At 37.8% G+C, this 24,449-nt stretch overlaps 1 protein-coding gene across 24 annotated transcripts in view; it reads right to left on the bottom strand.

The window, feature by feature from the left end:
• PARD3 (par-3 family cell polarity regulator) overlaps positions 1 to 24,449 on the bottom strand; it is a 648,392-nt gene that overhangs the window by 155,562 nt on the left and 468,381 nt on the right. For 21 of the 24 annotated variants that reach the window (XM_077896592.1, XM_077896595.1, XM_077896591.1 and 18 more), the window contains one exon: positions 6,200 to 6,310. The exons of the other annotated variants lie outside the window; for them this stretch is intronic. In XM_077896592.1, the coding sequence (XP_077752718.1) occupies positions 6,200 to 6,310 (111 nt within the window). The remainder of the gene's footprint in view (positions 1 to 6,199; positions 6,311 to 24,449) is intronic. 24 annotated transcript variants of the gene reach the window in all.

Genomic DNA, 24,449 nt, shown 5'->3' on the forward strand with positions numbered 1-24,449 from the left:
TGAGGTACTGTTCATAAAGCCCAGCTCTCATCTGCTTCCTTTTACCCAAATTTGTACACTATTACTAATTGTCATTAATCATTGAATCCAATACACATTACAGTGTTATCTACTAAAAGCATTAATTTTTTTCTAAGCTCCAATAACATAAAAATGTATATTTTTATTGTTTATCTTATCACCACCAATGAGTTTATGCTCAAAGCCATGAAAGCTGTTTGAGTCCCCCTTCTCTCTCTGGGGGCTCACTGGCTCACCGTTGTGCTAAAAACTTCAGAATGCCACTACAGCCTGCCTGTGGCCCAGGAAGTGGGGCTTGAGCTGCAACAGGAGAATGAATTTGGTAACCAGGTTGGACCAATGTGCATTTAAAACTTTTTAAAAAGTTCAGTCTAGGAATTATTGCTAATAAAGCTTGCTGCTATATGAATGGCACTGAAAGGTAGATTTTTATTTTTTTTTATTTTATTTTTATTTTATTTTTTTTTTGAAAGGTAGATTTTTAAAGCCAAGAATGCACTACGTTTTTTTGTGAATTTTAGTGACAATTCATAGATTAACAAAAGATATCAATGATTGTCTTTAATATGTACTTTTATATTTGAATGTCTTGTTTACTCTAAAGTGAGAAAAGGGACTCTGGAACACATATTAATATGTTTTCATTCTTTCTAGAGAGATTTAATTAGAAAAGAAATATTTGACTCAGATGAGAAAATATTTTGGGTGTCTCAAGAAAAATAATATAGTTTCTTAAGGAAACTTTAAAAAAAGACAGTTGAGTACACTGCAGTTCAGCCTTTAATAGTTCCAGATGGTCAATGCTATTAAAAAGACACCCCCTCTATTCTTTTATCATGACCCTGAGGTCACAAATTATCTCTAAGATGTAAGAGCCATTCGTTTTTTGAACAGTCAGGTTGTTGTTTAGCATTAACCAACCAATTTATCTTGGGCCAAACTTCAGCAATGACAGAAGTAACTGATTAGCCCAAAATTTAGCCAAAGAAATAAATGTCTATTGCTTTAAGCATTTCAGACAGTCCTTCGTACTTATAAACAAGAGAACTATTCTGAGGTCTAAATGATGGCAGACAGCTGTAGTGACTGATGTAGATGAGCAACATCATCACGCACTGCTTCCCTATTCTTGCTACATAAAAAAAAAAAAAAATTAAAACTTTAAAAACTTTGTGAGACTTTTAACAAGTGAAGAATTTATGTCAATTTGTTATGTTCAAACATAATATCTGTACCTCTTCCTTTTGTTAAAAAAAAGTACTTTCCATTATGATAATGAAATTGCCTTGAACCTGCATAGACAACAATACACAAAATAATGTAATATACTAAATAAAGTAATAAGGTTAATTTCTTTCCTGCTGTCACTAAATTCATGCTAACAGTCTCTCTTCAGCTTGACATCAATTAATGATTTTAATTCTAGACTCTTGTCACAGTATTCACCACCCTTTTCTGTAATTAAAATGGATGATGCATGATGAAGATAAAACACATAAGACTTCTTGTAACATTTCTGTTCATTAGGATTTTCGCTTTTACAATAAATGGCTTTTAGCACTAATTGCAGTAGAGTAAGATGAAAATAACTGTTTTATGGATATGAAGTATGGTCTTTGTATATCCAGAAAAGGTACAGGCATGAGGATCGCTATTGAGTGATCCATTCCTCAGGATGGAAATCTATGGTGTACTTAAATTAGTTATATCCCAAATATTTTACCTCCAAAGTTACAAAGCGTCAATACATGGAATAACCATGATGCATTTTTTAGAATACTCCAAGAAACCAAAATTGACCTTTAGTGATGTTAATAAAAAAAAAAAAATGCTGTAAATGTCTACAGAAGATAAAATATACTAATATTAGTTTACCAGAAAAAATTAAAATGAATTTTGGATTGCTACACATTAGATAGTTGTTAAATATCTTCAAAACAATGTTTAGGGCCTTGCAATTAACTCTTTTGGGAAACATTCAACCCCCAACCTATTGCACTGTCATCCAGAAGCTTCATTCTGGGAATAAAGTTCCTGGATCTCTAAAAATCAGTATTACAGACATTTATCAAATAAAACCTAAAGGTAGGGCAGAATGAAATTTAAACTGCAAGATAACTGGAAGCAATGGTTCAATGTAATAGCAGTCTGTGGTCAACTGAATGAATGCTGCATCTGCCCCGCAAAATGCCGCAAGTGGTGGCCTTTGGAAGCTGCGTGGCTCAACTCATCAGTCCTTCAGCTTACCCTGCCATGTAAATCTAACAACTGCCACCTCTCAGTATTCAAGCTTACAATTTGGCATCTATGCTGAATTTCCAAGAGGGACAATATTTAACCCCATTTCTTACCTTGAAAACAGTCATAATTTTAAGCGGGATTTTAACCTTTTTGTGATATTGAGAATTTTGATTGAGAATTTTTAAATTTATGGTTTTTCTTTCAAATTTTCTATGGATTTAGAACTAGAATACATTATAATCAAACCTTAAAAAAGTATATGCTTTCAACAGGCGAGAAACATGTAGGAAAGAGAAAGCAGAAAATGAAAGTTCAGGAATAAGATTTATAAGCACACAAAACAGAAGCCATAATGTGGAGGCACGTTGCAAACACTGCTCAACATTTGCTCCTGATTCTATGAAACAATCAACCTGATGTTCCACAGCCAGTCAGATGAGTGAGCTTGAAATGGCTAACTCAGGAGCCAATGGCCTTCACTTGCCACCAAGATTTCCCAGGGACCGAATCCTGAGAGATGCTGGCATATCATGGAAAACAACAAGTGAAGGGGGATGTTCTGTGAACAAATAACTTAGGACATGATGAATCTCTATTCATATCTTCGTGACTCACGAAGTCTATTAACAAAAGTAGGGTTTGAGAAATAATGGAGTAAAGAAATATGCATAAATTGGCTTAACCAAGTGTTTCTCAAACACATTTGTACATGGAACCCTTTTTCTCCTGTTAGCCACTGTTTGGGAAACTCCCACACCACACTGCCTATATATCAACCTTTAGCACCCAAGTAGAGATACCAGGGGAGCAAAAATTCAATAGAAAGCCAAACATTACTTTGGATTCTTGGTCAAGATAATGGTAGCTAAGTGGGCCTGAAGTGACACAGGTCATTGAATTAAATATGTTCTATTTTGGAGTCCAATCCTTTTTTGTGGTGGAAAAGAAACAACAGAGGCTTTGTCTCTGGGCACGCCTCAGAGACAAACTAGTAAGGGCAGTAAAGCACTGAATTCATACCTCAGCTGCAAATATCCATCACTCGCCTTCATTTCCCCACCTAGCCCAAAAGTGGCCAATAGCATCTCTGAAAGGCTAAGATACCTACGTTTGGAGTCTGGAGCTAGAAGTCAAAATAGCACATCACAGGACCAGCTAATTTTACCCATACTCCTTGTCTCTCAGGAAGAGAGCCCAGGCAAGCAGGCTCAGGGTGTTGGCAGGGCAGGACTCGCAGAGTCAGAGGACACATCCATGCTGGGGTCTTCCTCATTCACTTCTCCTATGTGGACAGTATTTATACAAGACCCTACCTCCAAGGGATGGCAGTAAGTGGAAGGAAAGAGGAGGATGTTAGCAAGGATGAAGTCTCAGACCCATGCTCAGAAGAATCTAATTTACTTTCACTATCCAAATAGATCTTAACCTGGTAGGAAAACACATTTTAAATTATATTCATTGTCCTTTCACTTGTTCCATATTTATATTTTCAGTCATAGTCAGGCTTCATGGATACATATAGACAAAAATATTTTTATATATGGACATGTCATAATTAATAACCAGGGGATGTCAAGTTTTCTATTTTTATATGAAGTGAGCCAAAATAATTTTGGGAACTCAAATAGCAACAGTGGTAAAGAATGTTAAAGGAGGTGCTTCTCTACTAATCCACAGTGAAGCAAAAGCTATGTTGAGAATATAAGCAGTGTTTTTTCATTTTTATCTAGTCCTCCACCCAAATTCTTCCCAAAGAATCTGCAATTCCATTCTCAAACAAAGCACCACCAATGCCAACAGACAGAACAGAAAGGAGGACGCACAAAGAAGGGAAGGATTTGCTCTAGCCAAATAACAAATACTAAACAAACTTCACTTATGTAATTCAGTATGTCTCATGCATTCACTCGCTTTATTATAAGATCCACAAATTTAAATAAAACATACTTGTAAAAACTGTTACTGAAATAGAAAGTCAGAGAATAATAGTTTTCTTAAATTATGAAGCTAATTGATTTTTTTAATGGACCATTCACTGTTCCTTGACCCTAAAAGATTTTTATTCTAGGCCTCCTGTACATTGTAAATTCATTATGACCAACCTAGTTCCCAGAAGTATTGCATCATTAGAGGTACAGAGATGGAGATTAAAAGCAAAACTGAAAGTGAACTGTGCCTTAGGCAAATTAATAATACAAGTGAAACCATTATGTAAAAATCATTGTTTGGCTGCAAAACTTGACTATGCATTATAACAAGTATCTTGGAACGTGTTGAGAGAATTCTGCATTGAAACACAGTAATCATCTTAAACTGCAAGAAAAGAATATTGCAAATATGGACAACCGTACAGGACTAATGAAGCTATCCCCTGTGGTTCGCATCAAGATAGGGAAGAAGTAAAATGTCTGTATCGCTTAGATTGTTCTTCAACTAAACCACGTATTTGCCTGTGGATAAATCTGAGGACATTCATTTAGCTGGTATACACTTCTCTTCTACAGTCTCTTAGGATGGAAGTTTACAGCACTGAGCAATTAAATGCCATATTGCACACACTAAGGAATACTGTGTGTCCTGTCCTGACAACAGTGAGCTTATTCATGAGTTTAGGGATCCCAAAATTGGTGAGGATTAGAAAGAGTCCTAGAAAGCACGAAAATGGAAGGATTCAAAAAAACAAAAATTTGGGGAAGAACCAGAAGAATAAACCCAGACTTGCATCACAAATTAAGTCCCTGTTTCTCCCATTTACATATTTAATACTCTGAAAAGCCAAGAGAATCAGAGTAACTATCCTAGCCTAAAGCCTCAAACGAGGGAGAGGATGAATGGAAAAATATCCAAACATTAATCTCTTCGAAAGAAAACCACGATAGAATATTCTTTCTAGTTCTTTCATTCGTTAAGCGTAAGACTCGAAAGGGCCTCGACTCTAGAATTGTTAGTGAGAATCTGGAAGTGAAGCTGCTGGATTCTCATGTTAGTTATGGACAATATTGAGTCTTTTAGCCTTCATCAAGGCACCAGAAACTTCCTCATTCCCCAGGTTATTAAAAATACAACAGGTAGAGGGTCTCTTGCTGTGGCAGCTCTGAAACTGCCAAATGAAGATACGGAGGAGCGCCCTGCGAGCCTGTAAACTCTAATAACAGAAGTGCGAGGCAGCTTTCTCATCCCCTGGGAATTACAAGAGAAATTCTAATCACTTATAAAAATGGTTTTCGATTATCTGCTTAAAGTAATTTTTCATTCATTTCGCGGTCTTGGGGTTCTTACAATGGAATGGCTCAACAACAGATAACAAATTTTCTGGAAAAGATGCAATCAAGTTTAAGTGGAAAATGTCATAAAATATGATAGGGAAGTAGAAAAAAAAAGAAACAAACATGAGGTTTGAGAGGAAGACAACATAGCACAAAAGCCTTCTCAATTCTTATTATAGATAAAAATATTTTAAGTGAACTATAAAAATTCAAAGTTTTATTTCCAGAGAAATAGTCTTAAAAATTATAATTATAATATAATTATAATTATAATTATAATTATTTTTATCAGTATATAAAAATACTATATACTGATACATAAATGAAATTGAACTTTGTAAATATTTCTTTGTGATTTTAAATGTGATCATAAATTTAGTCTTAACGTTTATTTAATTCATTTAATATGCCCTACTATCTGTTAGGCAAAGATCTTAACCATTAAATTCACTTTAATGCCTCAAATAAATATACAGTGTTTTTTTTTAAATCTTTCTTTACATTAATCCCACAACCATCAATATTTGGACTGACACCAAAAAACTAAAAACTCCTTTTGAGAATAAATTCTTCATATTAGGGAAAAAAAAAAAAAGAAAAAGAAAAAGAAAGAAGAGTAGAAAGGACAAAAAGCTCTATCTGGTGAGTTTAGTCAAATGGTTGAAGTCTACCTCTCCTGTTCCTGCTTCATTCGTATCCTCTCCTCTTCTGACGTAAGGGAGTCCTGTATTTTTATTTTACCCGTTTTCTCAATCTTGTCATCTTTTCGATGTTTGCCAAACCTGTTGATAACAAAAAATTCTAACTTGTCAATATATACAAAATGAGTTTTCATTCTTTTGTGACAAAGACATATGTACTCAATGAAATGCGAGCTTGCTCAAAATGAGGGCCAAAAGGCCTCCTGCAATTCTCTAGTTTTTGCCCATTATGAATATTTTCAATCACCATTATTAGATTCATTTTTAATTGCAACTCTCCAGAGACAACCCTTTTGAAAATGGCCTCAATCCTCACTTTTCTTTTGGCAAAACAAAAATAAGCAACTTTTCAGTTAATCCTTACTGCACAATTACTAAATGTATAGAACTGAATGCTGAAAACCTCAAATGCTAGAGGCCAAAAATCTGCATTAGAATAGGTTGCTCTTGTGACTAAAGAATGAGAATTCACAATCATCTACTTAATAATCTCTCCATAAACAACTAGTCTTCTTTATTTTCAGTCAGGTTTATTGGAAACATTTATCATAGTTTAAAAACTGACAAACAAGGCCATGTTTGCAAGGTTTAAGGTACAAAGGATAATTTACATTGCTATAACACTTTGAGCTTATGAAGTTGAAAGCTTTAAGGCATCCTCATCAAATTCAATTCTGGAAACCAATGAAAAGTAATTGCTGAATGTGGCATCTTTGCCTTCAAACTCTATATCTGATCAAAAACAAACATGAGGAACAGATACATGATTCAAAAACCAGTCCACACAAACTTTCACAGATGGCCACGGAGCTGGAGGCTCTCTACAAAAACACTAATACTCCATTCTGGCATCCAAAATATCTCAGGAGCCTAGATTTGCTATAAATTCTTTGTCTTGCTCTGTTGCTTTTCTCTAAAAAAGAGCATGTTGCCTGGAATGTATGTACTACATACCCTCAAATAATACTCATCTTAGTCATGTAGTCACTAGATGTTTAAAAAAAATCTTTTATAGGCAGTTACTCAACTAAGCATTCATAAATATATAAAATATATTGCATATTTCTTTCAGAGGACAAAGTAGGAATCTGGCTTATGCTGTACAATTAATCATACTGAAAGGAGGAGTAAAAAAAAAAAAAAAAAAAAAAAAAGGCTATTCCAAAACTGATGTAAAAGAAAAAAGAAGTATTTTAATTAATAACCTGGTTGGTAGCATAGGTCTTTCTTCTATTAACATGAATCTGATTTCAAATACTGGTTTATACATGAAGTGTACATGGGAATATTTACTAAAGTAACACTGTTTGCAGAGGGGTCTATAAATAAAAGATAATGTTTTTAAAATCTTAAAATAGAAAAAAAAGTCAAAATATCACCATCACTCTTCCTTTAAAAATTACATTAGAAAGCATTCAAAACTGCCTACAAAGTTAATTTCTATAAAGCAAATCTATCCTTAAATTGTAATGGTATCTAGAAACTGGAAGATCATTGCAATTGCAAAAAAGAAAAAGAGGAAAGAAATCCCTAAGAACTGACCACTTCTCACAAAGGATAAAATACGTACAATGCTTTTAAAATTAATAAATACAAAGCATTAAAAATAAACACTTTGCCTTTATTTTTGTTAATATATCAATAATGCCTAAGAGGCATAATGACTAACTTTATAGAATGAATTAATAAATAAATGAAAGAGCAAACATAAAAAACTGATACATCTCAGCAGGAGCCAACATTTAAAACATAATGTTCCTTCATTTGACAAAAATTTATTAAGCATCTACAGGGGGTTCAGGGGAGAGCATGAAGCTGGACAAATTAATCTGAGCATCATCAGCATGTAGATGGTATTAAAGCTTCCATGTATTTCCATCTTGAAAATTTTGCAACACTAAGACATCTGGAAATATAAAGTGTATTTCTGACATTAAGAAAAGTGTAAGTTCAAGTCTTAACACATGATATTTACTGGCAAGATGGATTCCTAAAGGTAAATCATTTTAACCATTAAGTTTTTCAGTTCATCAATATCCCTCCAATGATACAATGTTGCCACATTGACCTATTTTGTGTTGCTTTTAAAGACTGTGCTGGTTCATATTCTAGATTACTTACATTCAAACCTATATCCTAGTTAAGAAACACGATGCCATGACACAAGATACACAGTTGACCCCTGAACAACATAGATCCACTTATACCCGGATTTTTTTTTTTATAAATACGCTACAGCACTGTATATGTATTTTCTCTTCCTTATGATGATTTTAAGAACATTCTCTTTTCTCTAAGAGCTTACTTTAGTGTAGGAATATAATATGTAACACATAAAAATATGTGTTAGTTGACTATTTACATTATCAGTAAGGCTTCAGGTCAATAGTTGGCTATTCCTAGTTAAGTTTACGGGGAGTCAAAAGTCACACATGGATTTTCAACTATGAAGGAGTTTAGCACCCCAGCCCCTGTGCTGTTCAGGGATCAACTGTATGTCTCTCTGCACCAAAAGTTATAGTTTAATCTTATAGGAAGATCATGTACATCATCCCTTTGAGCTAATAATATGAGAAAAAACTGAGAGTGGTTGGCTTTTCCATGTTTTAATACCGTTTAAATATTTTTGGTCCCAAACTTAACATTGAGCTTAATTAGCTATATTAGATCTTTTATTTTTTTTAAAATGATCTTGAGCCTACTTTGTGGAAAAACTTTCAGTTTTAAATCTCAGTCTATGAGCTTTCAACTTTTAAGTATGCAGGATTAAAAAGAATAAAAAAGTGAATATTGACTCAGATTTAAGAACTGAATTTTTTTCTCATTTATTTGATATGAAAATATTAGTGTCCTAGGCTGTCCCCTGAATCACCAAAACATACTATTTTATTATTTGAAAATTTATTATCAAACTGTTATAGTATACCTTTCGTTTGAAATTATAAATTCAAGACTGATATTAAAATGCAAAGAAAGGACAGATAAAATGTTTATAGGTTACCATTTGGACATTTCCTTTAATGCCTACTTGAGTTAATAAATCATGTGATTTCTTTAAGCCGTCCTAAAAAGCACAGCAGATTACTTTATAATTGGGATAAAAATGAGTCCCTTAGCTGTAATTTTTTGACAGAATAAAGAGGCGAAAAAAAATATACCGATCATTCTAGAGCATAAAAAGATAAAGAACAGAGCTATGCCCTCATTCACTCTCATTGCCAACATATTCCAGTGTTTCCTTAATTTATAGTTGTTTAGGGCAGCCCTGGTGGCACAGCGGTTTGGTGCCGCCTGCAGCCTGGGGTGTGATCCTGGAGACCCAGGATCGAGTCCCACATTGGGCTCTCTGCATGGAGCCTGCTTCTCCCTCTGTCTGTGCCTCTGCCTCTCTCCTTCTGTGTCAATAAATAAATAAAATCTTTTAAAAAATTTATAGTTGTTTAATTCTTCCTGCAAAGAGGGGGGACATTACTGAAAAATTTTAGCTACACATGTACTAGCAAAGTCAGTGGCACAGCTGAAGTCAGGGGTCAACTTATAAAAGAAAACATGAAAACAATCATTTAATAGCAAGCAGCTTAAAACTTGGAAGATACCAATTACATTTAATTTATTATCTTTTAAAAGCCACAGGTGAATTTCAAATGGGTCACTTTCCAAAGAACAGCGAAGCTGAAAAAAATCAGGTAATAATGGTATGTCCAGGAAGAAAACCCATTTTCAGCAAAGGATAGTTTTAGGAACTGCCTTCTGACTAACCGCCCACCTGCAACAGGTTTAAACAGAAAGCCCCACTATCCAATGAATGTGATGCTAGAATAGAAAGTGGTCAGACTGCACCTCCTCAGGAAGAACTTTCTAGTCATATCTTAGGATATATTAACATAAGGGAATGACTTTTTAAAAACATGGAGACACGGGTGCCAAGGTAACTTGGTCAGTTAAGCAGCAAACTCCCAATTTCCTCTCAGGTCAGGATCTCAGGGTCATGAAATCAAGCCCTGTGACAGGCTCCACACTCAGCAGGGCGTCTGCTTGAGATTCTCTCTCTCCTTTTCCCCCTGCTCATGTGTTCTCTCTCTCTCAAAAGCAAAATAAAACAAACTAACATGGAGACAAAAAGAAAAATAGCTTAAGAAGATGTTGATAGAGAACAATTTCAGAAGTGTGGCTGCATGAAGAAAACGCAATGAAAATGCCACCAAGCCCCTGAAGACTCCTTCACAGAAAGATACAGCCGGATGAGACCTGTCTTATCAGAATACAATTCTTAACACTTCTTAAACATATGGCTTTCTTCATAAAGAATACAGCAATGTTTTCATTCAGCTAAAATAAGCTCCAAGTAATCTGCTAAATGGGTTTCACTATGACGCATTACAAATGAGATCATTGCCAACTGCCAGATCGGCCGTATTTATTACTATAGTAAAGAATAATGGGCAAAACATGCACTTGTTGATGAATGAGGAAAAAGGAAAAAAAAAAAAACAAAACAAAGGATCATAACAAAATTCTCTTGTTTTCATATAGAAATAACTGTCATTAAAAATTTATTGATAAGAATTTCGTGCTATTGAACCATCATTTCAGTTTTTAGCAAATTAACCTAATTCTCCCTGCAATATAAATAACATTGAAATATCTTACTATTATATTGCTACTAAAATTAGAGACCTTCAGAAAAAATTATGCTGAGTGATATAACACACAATATCCTACTATAAATAAAATAAAAATATAATTGGATGTGTAATGAAGTGGATTTTTCTAGTATCATATTTGAAAACTTGATATAGTAGAAGTCCTAAAAATCTTCTGCCATACTTAAAAATAGATGAACGGAATACCCAACACCAATTATCTTATAAGCTTTGAGGAATAATTTTTAAAATAAGAATTTCTTCAAAAACAAAAATCACTGAAATGTCACCTAGAAAGTTGGTATTTCTCACTGCTCATTACCAAGATCTTCATTCCTAAGGAGGCTTTGTTACAATTCTTGCCTTACTATTTACCCTAGTGGGTAGGTTAAATGATACTGCTTGCCTGGGGGAGAGAACTGAAATTGCTCAAATACAAATTCAGTTATCAGTGACCAGAAACCATCCGTTCTCTCCCAACACCGAACTTCGACACTGGAGTGGTCAACATGGTCATCTAACTCAATACTCTGCCCTGTATTTTGCCCTTTATTTCTATATTTTTGCACCATCACATGATTCAATCTTTTCCTTTCTCTGGAAACTCATATCTCTTTTTGAAACCTCCAGGTATTCTTTGTAGACACAGTTAGTATAGCCAGGGTGCTAATCTGTCTTTGACCATTGACTGTTGTGTCAATGCTGCCATTTACCCTAAAGACCTTTGAGAGATATTAGCTGTTAAATGAGCTGGATTCAAGATTCTGCAGTACAGCAAAATAGAATACCTTGTCCTGTCTTATTTCTATGTTCCAATCAAACTCTCTGCAATGCCTCAGAAACACAATGTTCACTCAAATCAAAGCAAAATCATGAGCTTTTAACACCATTCCTCTATCATCATATTTTGTGTCATGTTTTTCCTAAATGGTTTTGATCCAAGTTTCTCTAGAAAATCTTTTCAATTAATTCTGGTTCAATCTTAGTTGTCAGCCTTGAGTTCTCTCAACTCATCACTCTCTAATACAATTATGAATTTATTTTTGTCTTAAAGTCTTAAACTGTTCTAAATTCTGCTTGAAAAAAAAATCTAACCATGTATCTTTGTAGATTGCTCTACCACACTCTTACCCATATACACTGAAGGTATATGTGCACGTTTCTGAAAACTAAAGACTAATGATCAGTCAATGTTTGTATTTGACAAACAAAAACTGAGGACCAAGAGGTATGCAGAGCTGCCCCAAGTCACACTGCAAACTAGGGACAGAGTTCAGGTCACCTCATAGCTAGCTCAAGAGATCTCAGTGGGTCTGAACTCAGATACTCCTAGAAAAATTGAAATTCCCAGACCTATGAAGTTCACTTTATGTAAATCCTAAGTGATACATATAATTGAACACCTGTTGAATGCTCTTTTGATTACTTCATTACATTGAACTAGAATTTATTGAATTTTTATTATGTACTTTATCTCACTGATTTCCACAACCAGCATGTGAGGCAGGTGTTATCATCCTTCTCTTTAGGGGGAGCTTCAGGAGAATTTAATGATTTCACAGGCCAGATAGCAAGTAAGTAGCAGAGCCAGACTTTAGACCCAAGACTTCTTTTTTAACCACACCAGCCACATCAAAAACTTGAGGAACCAGGCAGTCATTTTATGCTATTATAATTAGAGCAGCCAAGCAAACCATCTTTGTTGAAATAAATGAGATAAATCTTGCATTTCCTGCAGCAATGAGATCCAAAGGACATTGTTCCCAAATGGAACTTGTCTATGAAGGCCAGGAATCTGGAGGCAACATCAAGAACTGATCCCCAACCATTGGAAAGGATCGGAAAAACTACCCCCATGCCCATTGCTAGGTCCCTGCCAATATTTCTAAATGCAATGTTGCCCCATAAGTCCAAATTGTCTGTACTGACATATGCAAATACTGCCAGGCAACAGAGAAGCATGTGAAACTGCCCAAACCCAATCAAAGGGTAAACAGCAAGAATTCACCATGTGCATTTATCATTTGTAATAACACATTCATAGTTTCTGGCCCTTTTTTTTTTTTTGTGCCTCAGCCTCCATTTTATAAATAAGAAAAAACAAAACAAAACAAAAAAAAAGTCACTTCTTCTCATATGTCCTTCCCATTCAGGATCTTACATATTTTAGTGGCATTTTAAGAAATCGCTACCATGATAGCACATTGATTTGCTCAGCAGTAGATTGTGGCAATGCTGGATGAATCAGGGAAGAGAAGCTGATTATGAAAAACAGAAAGCTCCTATTTAGGCAAAAAAAAAAAAAAAAAAAAAATCTTAGTAATCAACAATGATGAGAACGGAGGCTTAGAAAGGGTACATGACAACTTGATAGTGCTTTTATAAAATGGGATGCAGTTTTAACTTGGCAGAGTTTAGCAGGGGTTCTCTTTAAAAGGAGATTCACAAACTCGAGAATTTTGTACAGTTCTGATTGTGTACAGTTTTCATCAGCGCTAGTCTGATTAGATTTAATAAACTAAATTTGGGTTGCTTGATAGCCAGAAAAAAAAGAACCCTTTTAAAAAAACACAAACAGGGCAGCCCTGGTGGCCCAGGGATTTAGCGCCACCTTCAGCCCGGGTATGATCCTGGAGACCCAGGATGGAGTCCCACATCGGGCTCTCTGCGGGGAGCCTGCTTCTCCCTCTGTCTGTGTCTCTGCCTCTCTCTCTGGGTCTCTCATGATTAAATAAATAAAATCTTTAAAAATTAAAAAAATTAAAAAAATATTTTAAAATATAAAAAAAAACACAAACAAAAAAACCACAGCTTTTACTTAACCAAGCTAGAATAGCCTAGCTCTACTTAACCAAGCCAGAACAGACGTTAGACAAGCAGTGTGCCCTTAATGGACAACACATCCTTTTCAGGACTCTATTAAGTGTCCTTATAAGTGCACTCTTCCCCTGCCATAGCCTGTTATCTAATCAAGGATGTAACATGACACTTCAGGAGTCCTGGAAGGATATGAACAAGGAAATATTAAAACAACAATGAAGAAATTGAACCCAGCACATTACCAATTTTAATTTTACAAGAATCATTGTAAGTCCCAAATATCTTAAAAACAACTCCAAACCCAAACACACACACACACACATGAGCATGGAATCTAGATAGATAAGAAAAAAGAAACAGGCAATCACAGTAATCCTTCAAAACATAAGATAAAAACATAAATAACTGAAATAATATTTATAATCTGTTAGAGCCATTCAAGTAAAAGGACAGATGATGAGTGGCAATATATCTTAATTATGATGTTAAAGCTTTTCAGGCATCAGCTAGTTCATAGGCTACATGACATATTTTCTGTAGCAAATAAATTCCCTTTGTAAAATGGGGTCAGTTGGTAATTACTGTTCCACACAAGATTTTTATAAGGCTTGATACACCTTATTTTTTTTTCAACATATAGCCACACAGGTAATCAAACCACATGAATCCCGAAACCTCAAACATGCAGATGCAAATAATATGCAAAATATATTTTTTGTTTCCCCTTTAACTACTTTGACTTTATAATAAATTATATATATAAAATAAACATACATACCTAAACATAGCAAAAACAACACATAATTCTGATTTTTCTAAATGCTTAATTTGGCATTGAAATCAGTCATGTCCACTTACAATGATTTTGAAAGTGCCTTTCACACAACTACTTCGCCAGATCCTTTCTTTACTACTATACTCCTAATTCTTGCACTGTTCGTTTTAATGCATTATTGTTTCATAATACAATACTCCAAATTGCAAATTACATTGGACTCAAGAAGTGATTATGAAAAATACTATCACTGCTGCCTTTGCTCGAATAACTCTGATAATAATGAGAGATTGATTGGGCTCTAAGCAGCCCAAGTGATGAGAAGGGTCAATCTGAACATTTCTATTAAGCTTCTTTTGTTAAATCCAATACTTTGCCAGGTTAGAAGCAAATAATCATACTCTACATCTGGTTACCATGGTTTTCCTTTTCCGAAAGCATCAGAACAATTTAATAAGTGGTATTACCCCAAAGGCCGTCCCCATAAGAAATGCTAATGAGACCTAAGTCAAAAAACACATCTATTCAAAAGGCACTTGAAAAAAGAAAAAGTAAAAGGTAGAAAAATGTTTTACTCTACACCTTTATTTTCTATTAGGACAAAGAATCAGGAGCACTTAGTACCAAAGATAATCCTAATAATTTTTATTGCCATGGCCTGATACTCAAATTGACAATCAAGTTGTAAATGCTTATGCGGCAATGCAAACTTGGACAATTTAAGAATATCTGTTTTGAGTTGGAAATATTCACCCTCGATTAAATACACACGCAATTCAAATTCCAAGTTTTAACTACTCAGAGGAGATATTTAGTTCCAGGTATGGTTGAAACACTCTCAAATATGTTCTATGCTTCTATGTTTACAGAGCAAAGGGAAGTGACAGAGGCGGAAAATATGGTCATTGAAGACAGGGGGATGGGAGGGGAACAGAGCTTTTGTATAGCTCCTGGAAACTTTGAAAGATTAAAACTTCCCCAAAGATCTCATTATCTGTAAAGTTAAGGTGTCAGTCAGCACTTTTTTCTGTTGATGAGAAGAAACAATTTCTGTTGATTCACATTTCTTAGAGAACGCTCTCTACAGAGTAAATCAGAGGCACAGACTTTCAATTTTCAGCTTTTGCATATGCAGATTTAATATTAGGGAGCTGACACATTTGATGGGGGCCACCGGCACGGCCTGCGGGCATGCGCTGCAGGCTGCACTGAGTTCTGGGAGCAGGAAGGGGCGAGCAGAGTCTTGTGGGGGCCGCTGGCTGCCCCAGCCTCCCTGGCCTCCCCAGCCATCCCCTCGGGTTCCCCGAGTCACAACTTCCTTTCAAGGAATACAGGCCTCCAGGCCACACATCTGGGGCAAGTCAGTGTTCCTGCAGCACACCTGGGGCCTGAGGAGTCTCGCACACGCCGAAGAGGACCGTGTGACACCAGAACGTGGCAAATGGCCGTGCTCCAGAAAGGACGCCTCCCCTGCCCGCGCCCTGGCCGGCTGCTCCGGGTCGCCCGGCGCGGTCTAGTTCCGGTGACTCCAGCAGCCTGGAGCACAGCTGGTCAGCGGGACCCGAAATCGGGGCGGCCTCGGGGCTAGACTGAAGGCCTCAGAACAAGGAGACGCGCTTCCCATCCGGTCTCCGGTAAGGGAACATGGATGGGGACAAGGGCCGACCACCACATTTCTCCTTATTTGACTAAAGAGCTCAACCACCATGTTTAAATATAGAACCTGTGGATCTGGGCACTGGCCTGGGACTTCTCCGAGCCCAGCTTCCCCGTCTCCTCAGCGCGTCTCGCCGGCACTACCTGCCCCGCGGCCTGAGGCTCCTCCTCACTGAAGCACGAGGCAAGATGTGCAGCTCTGCAGAGTGCGCCCTGTTTGTCCCACAAACTGTCCCAGCACCAGAGCCAGGACCACGGGTATCAGTTTAAATTCTCAAGTCTCCCCAGTCACAGTGGCTTTTATGGGACATCATCCTGCTGCATTTCCTTGGCTGACGTTTGAAACCGTCTGGCCTAAATCAGTGTGTATAACCACAGGGTATTAGCAAACTTCCCTTCATTGAGGAGAGTATATAATAGAAACAGACATACTTCTACCCCAAAGGGCAGAAATAACCCATACATCCTTTTTAGCAAAGGCACTCAGAATACCTATCTAGAAACTGATAAACTAACGCAGGAATAATTCATCTAAGGGGAAAAGAGACGGTGAGAAAAGAACTTAACAACACGAGCTGACAGATGTAAGTATCCTACAACTCCAAAAAGCTTTCCGTACATATTCTATCATTTAGTTCTTAGAAGAACATGAGAAGGAAATGTGTGAATGGAAACTGGAGGCTGACGGGTGAGGTCTGGGGGTGGCAGGGCTGGGCTGGGCAGACAGAGCTTCAAATCCACATCCCTCATTCATTCATTCATTCATTTGATTTATTCATTCATGAGAGGCATAGAGAGAGAGAGAGAGAGAGAGAGAGAGAGACAGAGACAGAGAGAGGCAGAGACACAGGCAGAGGGAGGAGCAGGCTCCATGCAGGGAGCCCAATGTGGGACTCGATCCTAGGCCTCCAGGATCATGCCCTGGGCCAAAGCCAGGCACCAAACTGCTGAGGGATTCCCCCCTCCCCCCCCCCCCAATTCTTTCTATCACAGAACACTCTTCTCCTCCTTAGACTGACCTCAACCTTTTTAAATGTCTCTTAGGTTCTTCATGTTATTCTGTATGCTGCCAGTCCATGAAGTAAAACATTTATGTACTACACTGAAATCTAAGAAAGATCACTATCTAAGCATTTTTTATGGTGAAACACCAAAAAGAGTGTAAAATACTTGAATGTTTTCTTTTTTCTTTTCTTTTTTTTTTTTTTTTTTTTACTTACTTGAATGTTTTCAGTGTAATTTTAACTCATAAGCATCCACCAAAATGCCCAGGGCAGTGTTCTTCCACATGGAATGACAACTGAAATGAGCTGCTCATGGGGAATCCAAGGACAACCAGACATAAGACATGGAAGCCTTTGGGTAGCTCGTCTGAAGACCAACAACTCAAGTACATGTCACATACCAGTTGTACTTGGTCAGAGGCAATGTTTTTCCAACCTGGACATTACTGAAATTTTGGTCCAGACCATCCGGGACAGTGGGGTGGGGGTGAGGGTCTCTCATGAATCATAAGGTGTTCAGCAGCATCTGTGGCCTCTAACCACTACATGCCACCAGCACTCCTCCCCTCTGGTGACAACCAAGTAAGTCATCAGACACTGCCACAAGTCTATGGGGCAAAACCCTGGGGGCTGAGAACCACTTGGCTAGGGTTTAAGATAAACAACTAAGTTTATCCTCATTATTTACAAAGACTAAAAAGAGGACTCAAAGAATAATTAATAGGTATATCGTCATTCCTGAATGCCCCGTTTATTTCAGGACTACTTCCTAAACACTAAAGAAGGAAATCATCTTCTACTGAGATGGTTAAGGTTGAATGCAGGTCACTAAGTCCCAGAAAACAAGATCTAGCATGCTATAATCCAAGTACATTTGGGGAATGTATCCATAAAAACTAGTTAGGTCGGTGCACCTGGGTGGCTCAGTTGGTTATACGTCTGCCTTTGGCTCAGGTCATGATCTCAGGGTCCTGGGACCAAGCCCCACATCGGTCTCCCTGTTCAGCAGGGCATCTGCTTCTCCCTCTTCCTCTCCCTCTGCTCCTCCTCCCTGCTTATGCGCGCGCTCTCTCTCTCTCTCCCCCCCCAACCCCCATCAAATAAATAAATAAAATCTTCAAAACAAACAAACCAGTTAGGTTAAAAAGGCACCAAAGTCAATGTATCAACTGATTAAGTGTTTGTATTCCAGAATCAGAAAGACATAGGTTATTTGATGCATGACAACTGGCACTATTAAATGATAAAAATGCTAATAAAAAATAGTAGCAAAGATAAAATGCAATCATGTTTTAAAGCATGTAACACACGGTTGGGAGAAATCACCACTCAATAAATAATAGATGTGATTTTGTACAGAAATATCTATATATTCATTCCTTCCTCCATGTCTAGGAAGCTCCTCTAAGATAAGTTGGGAAGACCATGACCATTTCAAGTGGTAGATAAAAGAAGATTTTCCAGTATTTGTGGTCCACTTCCTGTCCTTCTGGTTAAGCCAGTCATGGCTAGTCTTAGCCAGCACAGTGGAATGACGGTGAACAGTAGAAAAGCAGCTGCAATTTCAGAAGCCTGAGGCCACCTACCTCCAGAAACAGTGAGTTAGAAAGGTAATTCACAGTGGCCGACTCTGCATAGCAGGTGCTGCTAGCTGCAGCCTACACACATTCTCCTTCTCCTGCTTTGGAGTGAAACCCTGATTTGGTAGGGAGAGGAAACATGCCTACTTGAGATGAAACTACTTGCCCCAGCCTCCTTTGAGAATAGGAACAGAAGACAGTAGAAGACAGTAGTTAAGAGCATAAACAGTGGAGCCAGATTTCTGGGTCAAAATCCCAGCTTTGCCTCTTATTAGCTATGAGATGCACAGCCATATGACTCACTCTGCTTGGACAACTCACTTAAATTCTCTGAGTCTCAACTTCCTCTTTAGTAAAATGTGACCACCCTCATAGGTTTATATTGAGAATGAAATAAATTATATGAATTATACATGCAGTCTTCTTTTATACAAATAGGCTCTCAATAAACATTAACTATTTTATTTATTATCGTTACTGTTAAATTCTGGCTCAGAGAACTTGATATGGGACTTCTGGGAATGATCTGTACAAAGGAGGCCAATCCCCCCTGAAAATTCCCTTTTCCCCTTCCTGTTTCTTCTTGCTTACAATTCTGATGAGCTGGCTAGAGCTGTAACTATGAAGTGACAGCCGGGGTAGAAATACATGTTTAAGACGCTCATGTTCATAATGACATTATTCACAAAAGTTAAAAGATGGATGCGAACTGAATGTCTGTCAACAGATGACTGGATAACCAGAATGTGAGGTATATGCACAGTGGAATATTATTCAGCCTTAAAAAGAAAGGAAATTCTGGCACATGCTACAACATGGATGGATCTAGAGGATACTATGCTAAGTGAAATAAGCCAGTGACAAAAAGATAAATACCATAAATGTCATATGATTCCACTTATATGAAGTATCTAGAATAGTCCAATTCAAAGAGACAGAAAGCAGAATGGTGGTTATGATGGGTAGGGGGAGGGGACATGGGTTTGGTGTTTAAAGGACACAGAGTTTCAGTTGTGTGAGATGAAGAGAGTTCTGGATGTTTATGGTAGTGATAGCTGTGTGGCAATGGGAATGTTAATGCCCCTGAACGGTACACTTAAAGATGGTAAATATTATGGCTATCTTACCACGATTAAAAAAATAAAGAAAAATATAGCAAGATTGGCTGAATAAATGGAAGGTAGTGGCATTGCTGACCTTCTGGGCCTATCACACAAGCCTCGGACTGCCAATCTCCAGGCTTCTTTTAAATCAGAGACAAGCCTTGTCTTGTTTAAATGACAGTTACTTGGGTCTGTGCTGCAACCAGAACAATTTGTCACAGATAAAGTCATGGAGATAAAAAGGCAAGGAGGAGAGTTTTCTTTCATATATTTGGTGTTCCAAACAGAAAAGGAAAAAACATTCTTTGTAACATCTTTGTAAATGACCCCATCCTCACATCAATACCTCACTATTCAACCCCACAGTTCCCAGAAACTAATCTGCTTCTCAACATGTCACCCTCAAAGTCAATGCAGGGTAGATGATGGGTGGCAGGAGGGAGCCAATGCCTTCCAAGAGTACAAGAGCAGAATTAATGGAGACAAGTGAAAATAACCACCCACACGAAGCCTCATTTCTTCAGGCCAGCTACCCAGCTGAAAGATTCTTGAGTATGAAATTGAGAAGAAAACAACATTCCATGAGTCAGAAATGATTTTCATTTTCTCCTTATTGTTTCTGATGCTATTTGGGTATTCTACGGTTGGTGACTGGAGGCACCTTCGCACACTTTCTATTACCTTGCTGCTAATAAGAGTTCGTCTCTAACTTAGATGGCTGCCTGTCAGCTGCATGTCTATACAGAAGAGTAGAGGACACTTCGAAACGAAAAGGTGTTTTCCCACTGCTGACCTGGAAATAGTATGAAAATTCTGCTTTAGTAAATGACATAACTTCCATCTCACAAGAAAAAGAACATTCAAAGGGATGTTGCCAGACTCAACAGATAGGGGTCTACTCTAAGAAGAAAAGCATAAAGATTTGACAGTAAAGAATAATAAGACCCGTATGGATAAAACTATATTTGAACATGAGACCTTTCCAAAAAAGAGTTCCACAGGGAAAATGTAATGTACGTTTTTTTCTATTTTGTTCATGAAAGCTGAGAAGGCAGATCTAAAATCTTAGTAGTAAACTATTTAAAGACTGCAATGGTATCTATGACCAAAAACCAGCTAACTAGTTATGTACATTTTCTACTTTTTAAAAAATAGTACTTAGTTTATAATATTTTATTATTGAAAATATAAAAGAAATCAAAATAATGTCACAGCAGGAAATACACATAATTCTATATTTTCATGGGAAATATATTCCCAGAAAGCAATCTAGTTGAAACGTTTTTGAATGTAACTATGACTATAATGTGCATAACATATAGAATGAATAATATTAAAAATGCCTGTAAAAAATAAAAAGTTTTTTTAAATGATGCAGATAGGCAAAGCCCATCCAGGAACCCTTCAGAAAAGGCAGCAAACCAGAAATAATGGGCACACACTCAATATATCAATTTCAATAGTTTGCATAAAGCATTAATAGCTTGAATATATCCAAAACTTTACATCCCGTTGGATAGAACATAAGATATGAACAGTGTTGCCTTGAAACACAAAGATATCTGTAAATCAGCTTTTTGTTTTTGTTTTTGTTTTTAAGCCACAGGAATGGAAGCCCTCGTGAATTTTGAGAAAACAGGTCCTGGGAGACAGAGTCTGAAAATGTCTGTAAGCATGGAGTGAGGATTCCTGCTTATGTATTATAATGGTTAAATGCCATAATTAAAAAAAAAAAAAAAGACTTTTTTCAAAAACGGTCATTTTAAAGCTGGCACTTTGAGGAAGCAAGCTGTTTATCTGACCTCAGTATTTTTATTGTTTTGTAAGCATGAGAGAAAATTGGAACTAAGGTCTTATTATAATTTAGAGCAGCTGATGTCATCATGATCCACACTCACTCTGGTCACATGCTCAGCAGTGACATACCTGCCAACACAAAGGAGGAAAGATAAGACAGAGACAGATGAGAAATTCTCTCACCACTGAAGAAGTGATCCCATAGTCAACAAAAACAGTCATTAAATTTGTTTCTCTTCCAAGTTATATTTCAGTAACAAGTTACTTAAAAAAATTAATCCTGCATATCCTAATTTCTGTAATTCTTTGTGAAAATCTTCAATTGGAATTAACACGTCACTTAGCATGTTATTTCTCTTCTTCAAAAATATAGAAATCTGGCACAGTTTTCTGTGTTTTGTAGAGTGTTGGAAAAAAAAGAGTTTGCTTCTTACAACAGGAATTAATATATTATAGCCTTAACTGGGAACAAGCATGAAGGTCAAGAGATTCTGTCTCTACTGGCATCCCACAGAAACTCTAAAGTACATGACATAAAACGGGTAACCACTCACAACCGGTCAGAGACCCCCCACTGACGCTAGTAACTCCCATGCAGCCAGGGCCGTCAGTACTTCTGACTTCTCAGCAGAAACACTGTTCACAATATCCTTCTAATTAATACAAGACATACTCTTGTCTCGACTTTAATGATCATAATCTTCTGGTTTTTATCTGCAGCAGCCTCTCCTTGGTCATCACACTCCCCTCCCCACCTGAAGCTGGTGGGGTCCAGCTAATATGTGAAGGGTCCCCATGTCCCTGGCCTTCACCTGCTCCTCCTTCCCTGCACGCACAGGTCCAGACAGCCCTTCCATGAATACTCTGTCATGGTTTCAAATGTCACCTTTTCTGTCTTTGACTTCCACACATCCACAGCCCTTCCTGCTCACCTGCTCACTAGGGATCTCCACTGGGGTGTATCGCCGCAGACAAGTACAAGTCAGATTCAACAGGTCACATTTCATCCAAATGTGATGCTCCTCCAGGGTTTTCTAGTCAGTGTAACCACCATCAATCTAGTTTCTCAGGCCAAAAGCATAGGAATTATTTCTTACTGTTTTTTTTTTTTTCTCTCTCTCTCATTTTTTACATCTATCAATCACCAAACTCCCGGATTCCTCCTGAGAAATACATATCCTATCCATGACCCCATGGCCACAGCCATGGCTGGCTATGATTTTTACAACAGTTGTCTACCTGAGTTCCCTGCATACACTTTGGGCCAGCTCCTAAGTTCACTCCACAAATTGTTGCTACAGTCCTCTATTAATTTTCTAAAAAATGTAAATTTAACCAACCCATTCTCCTGAATGGCCTCTCATTGTTCTAGCATCAGATACAAACTATACCATGAGTCCTTTATGCCACCCGCCTCCCCAGCAGCTCATCCCTCACCCCCATCCTCTGCAAACCTACAGGATTTCCACCACCTAAGTAGTATCTTTCAATTGTGTGTTGTAACCCATTAGCTATGTAAAATTGACATGGTAGGACTCACTTAGCATTTTCAAAGAAGTAAATTACAGAATAATAATAGTAATGTCAAAAGCAGCTAACCTTCACATAGTACTTTCTTTTTTTGTACCAGGAGGGGTTCTGAGGTGCCTGGTATATATTAGCTTCAGACAACGGGGGGAGACAGGTACCATTATTGTCCACACTTTACAAGTGAGAAAAGTAAAGCACAAAGAGGTTAATTAACTTGCTCTGAACCTGAGGCTGCTTAGTGTACACCTGGGAATGGGACCCAAGTGATCTAACTGCAGAGTCCAGGCTCTTAACCACTTACTCAGCTGCCTCTCAGCAGGGGAATCAGAGCACAGGACACAGAGGCAAGGACGACTCTGTGAAACGTTCAGTTACTTGTGTGTGTACGTCCACTGGCTTGCAAGACAAAATATATTTCTTGCTGAGGATCATATCAAGACTCTGAATCCCACTGATGCAAAATTCTCCTTTTCCCCAAAAAAACCCTTGAAAAAGAGAGAACATCTTTTGGATCTGAGTTTTAATGCCATCTTCTGGAGGCAGGTGACTGACTCCTTGTCTGGGCCATGCATATTTGCTCTGAGCTCCCACAGAGCCTCCACAAGGGCCACTGGGGCAGAGCCTGTCTTCTCTCAGTTGCCCCCAAATCCCTGCCCCTGAAATGGTGCCTGGCAGACAGAAAGCCTCCAGTAAACATTTGTTGAATGTACAAATTAATGGTTTTACCTCAAAGGTACTAAGAAATCACATATACTCCATAAGAAGCCTTGGAAAAGTCCCACTTGCTCACCAGCAGAAACCAGGTGAGAAGTATAAGGCTCAGAAGTCATCGCACTGACCCAGTTCTTTGCACAAGGCATGTGGATGCATGTTTTCTGGCCTTGCCTCAGAGTACATGCGACTCTAGCTGGCTGGGGGAGACAGGAGGGAACACAGTAGGAGAGTGAAGCCATTCCCCACAGCAGTGATCAGGGCCAGGAGCCTATCCCTGGCCCCACGTCAGGAAGCTGGCTCTTCCTGCCAGGAGCACCCATCGAGGCACCAGGGTGCACATTTCCTTGGCTTCAGATCTGTGGCTCTCACCAGCAGCTTGCAAAGGAGCAGTGAAAATTAATCTTTAGTAGGACACTTGTCATTAAGTGCTGGAATATGATTGCCCATCAGGAGATTTACTGCCCATTTGCAAATACACTTACCTGGATGCTGAGATGCAGCAAACCAAATCTGAGGGCGATCTCCTTTCCCTCAGTGTGGCTGGGACAACTCAGGTGGGTAGCAGACAACATCCTGCAGAAATGATTATCAATGCTTT

Source organism: Canis aureus, chromosome 5 (assembly GCF_053574225.1).
Source record: "Canis aureus isolate CA01 chromosome 5, VMU_Caureus_v.1.0, whole genome shotgun sequence".
Taxonomy (NCBI): domain Eukaryota; kingdom Metazoa; phylum Chordata; class Mammalia; order Carnivora; family Canidae; genus Canis; species Canis aureus.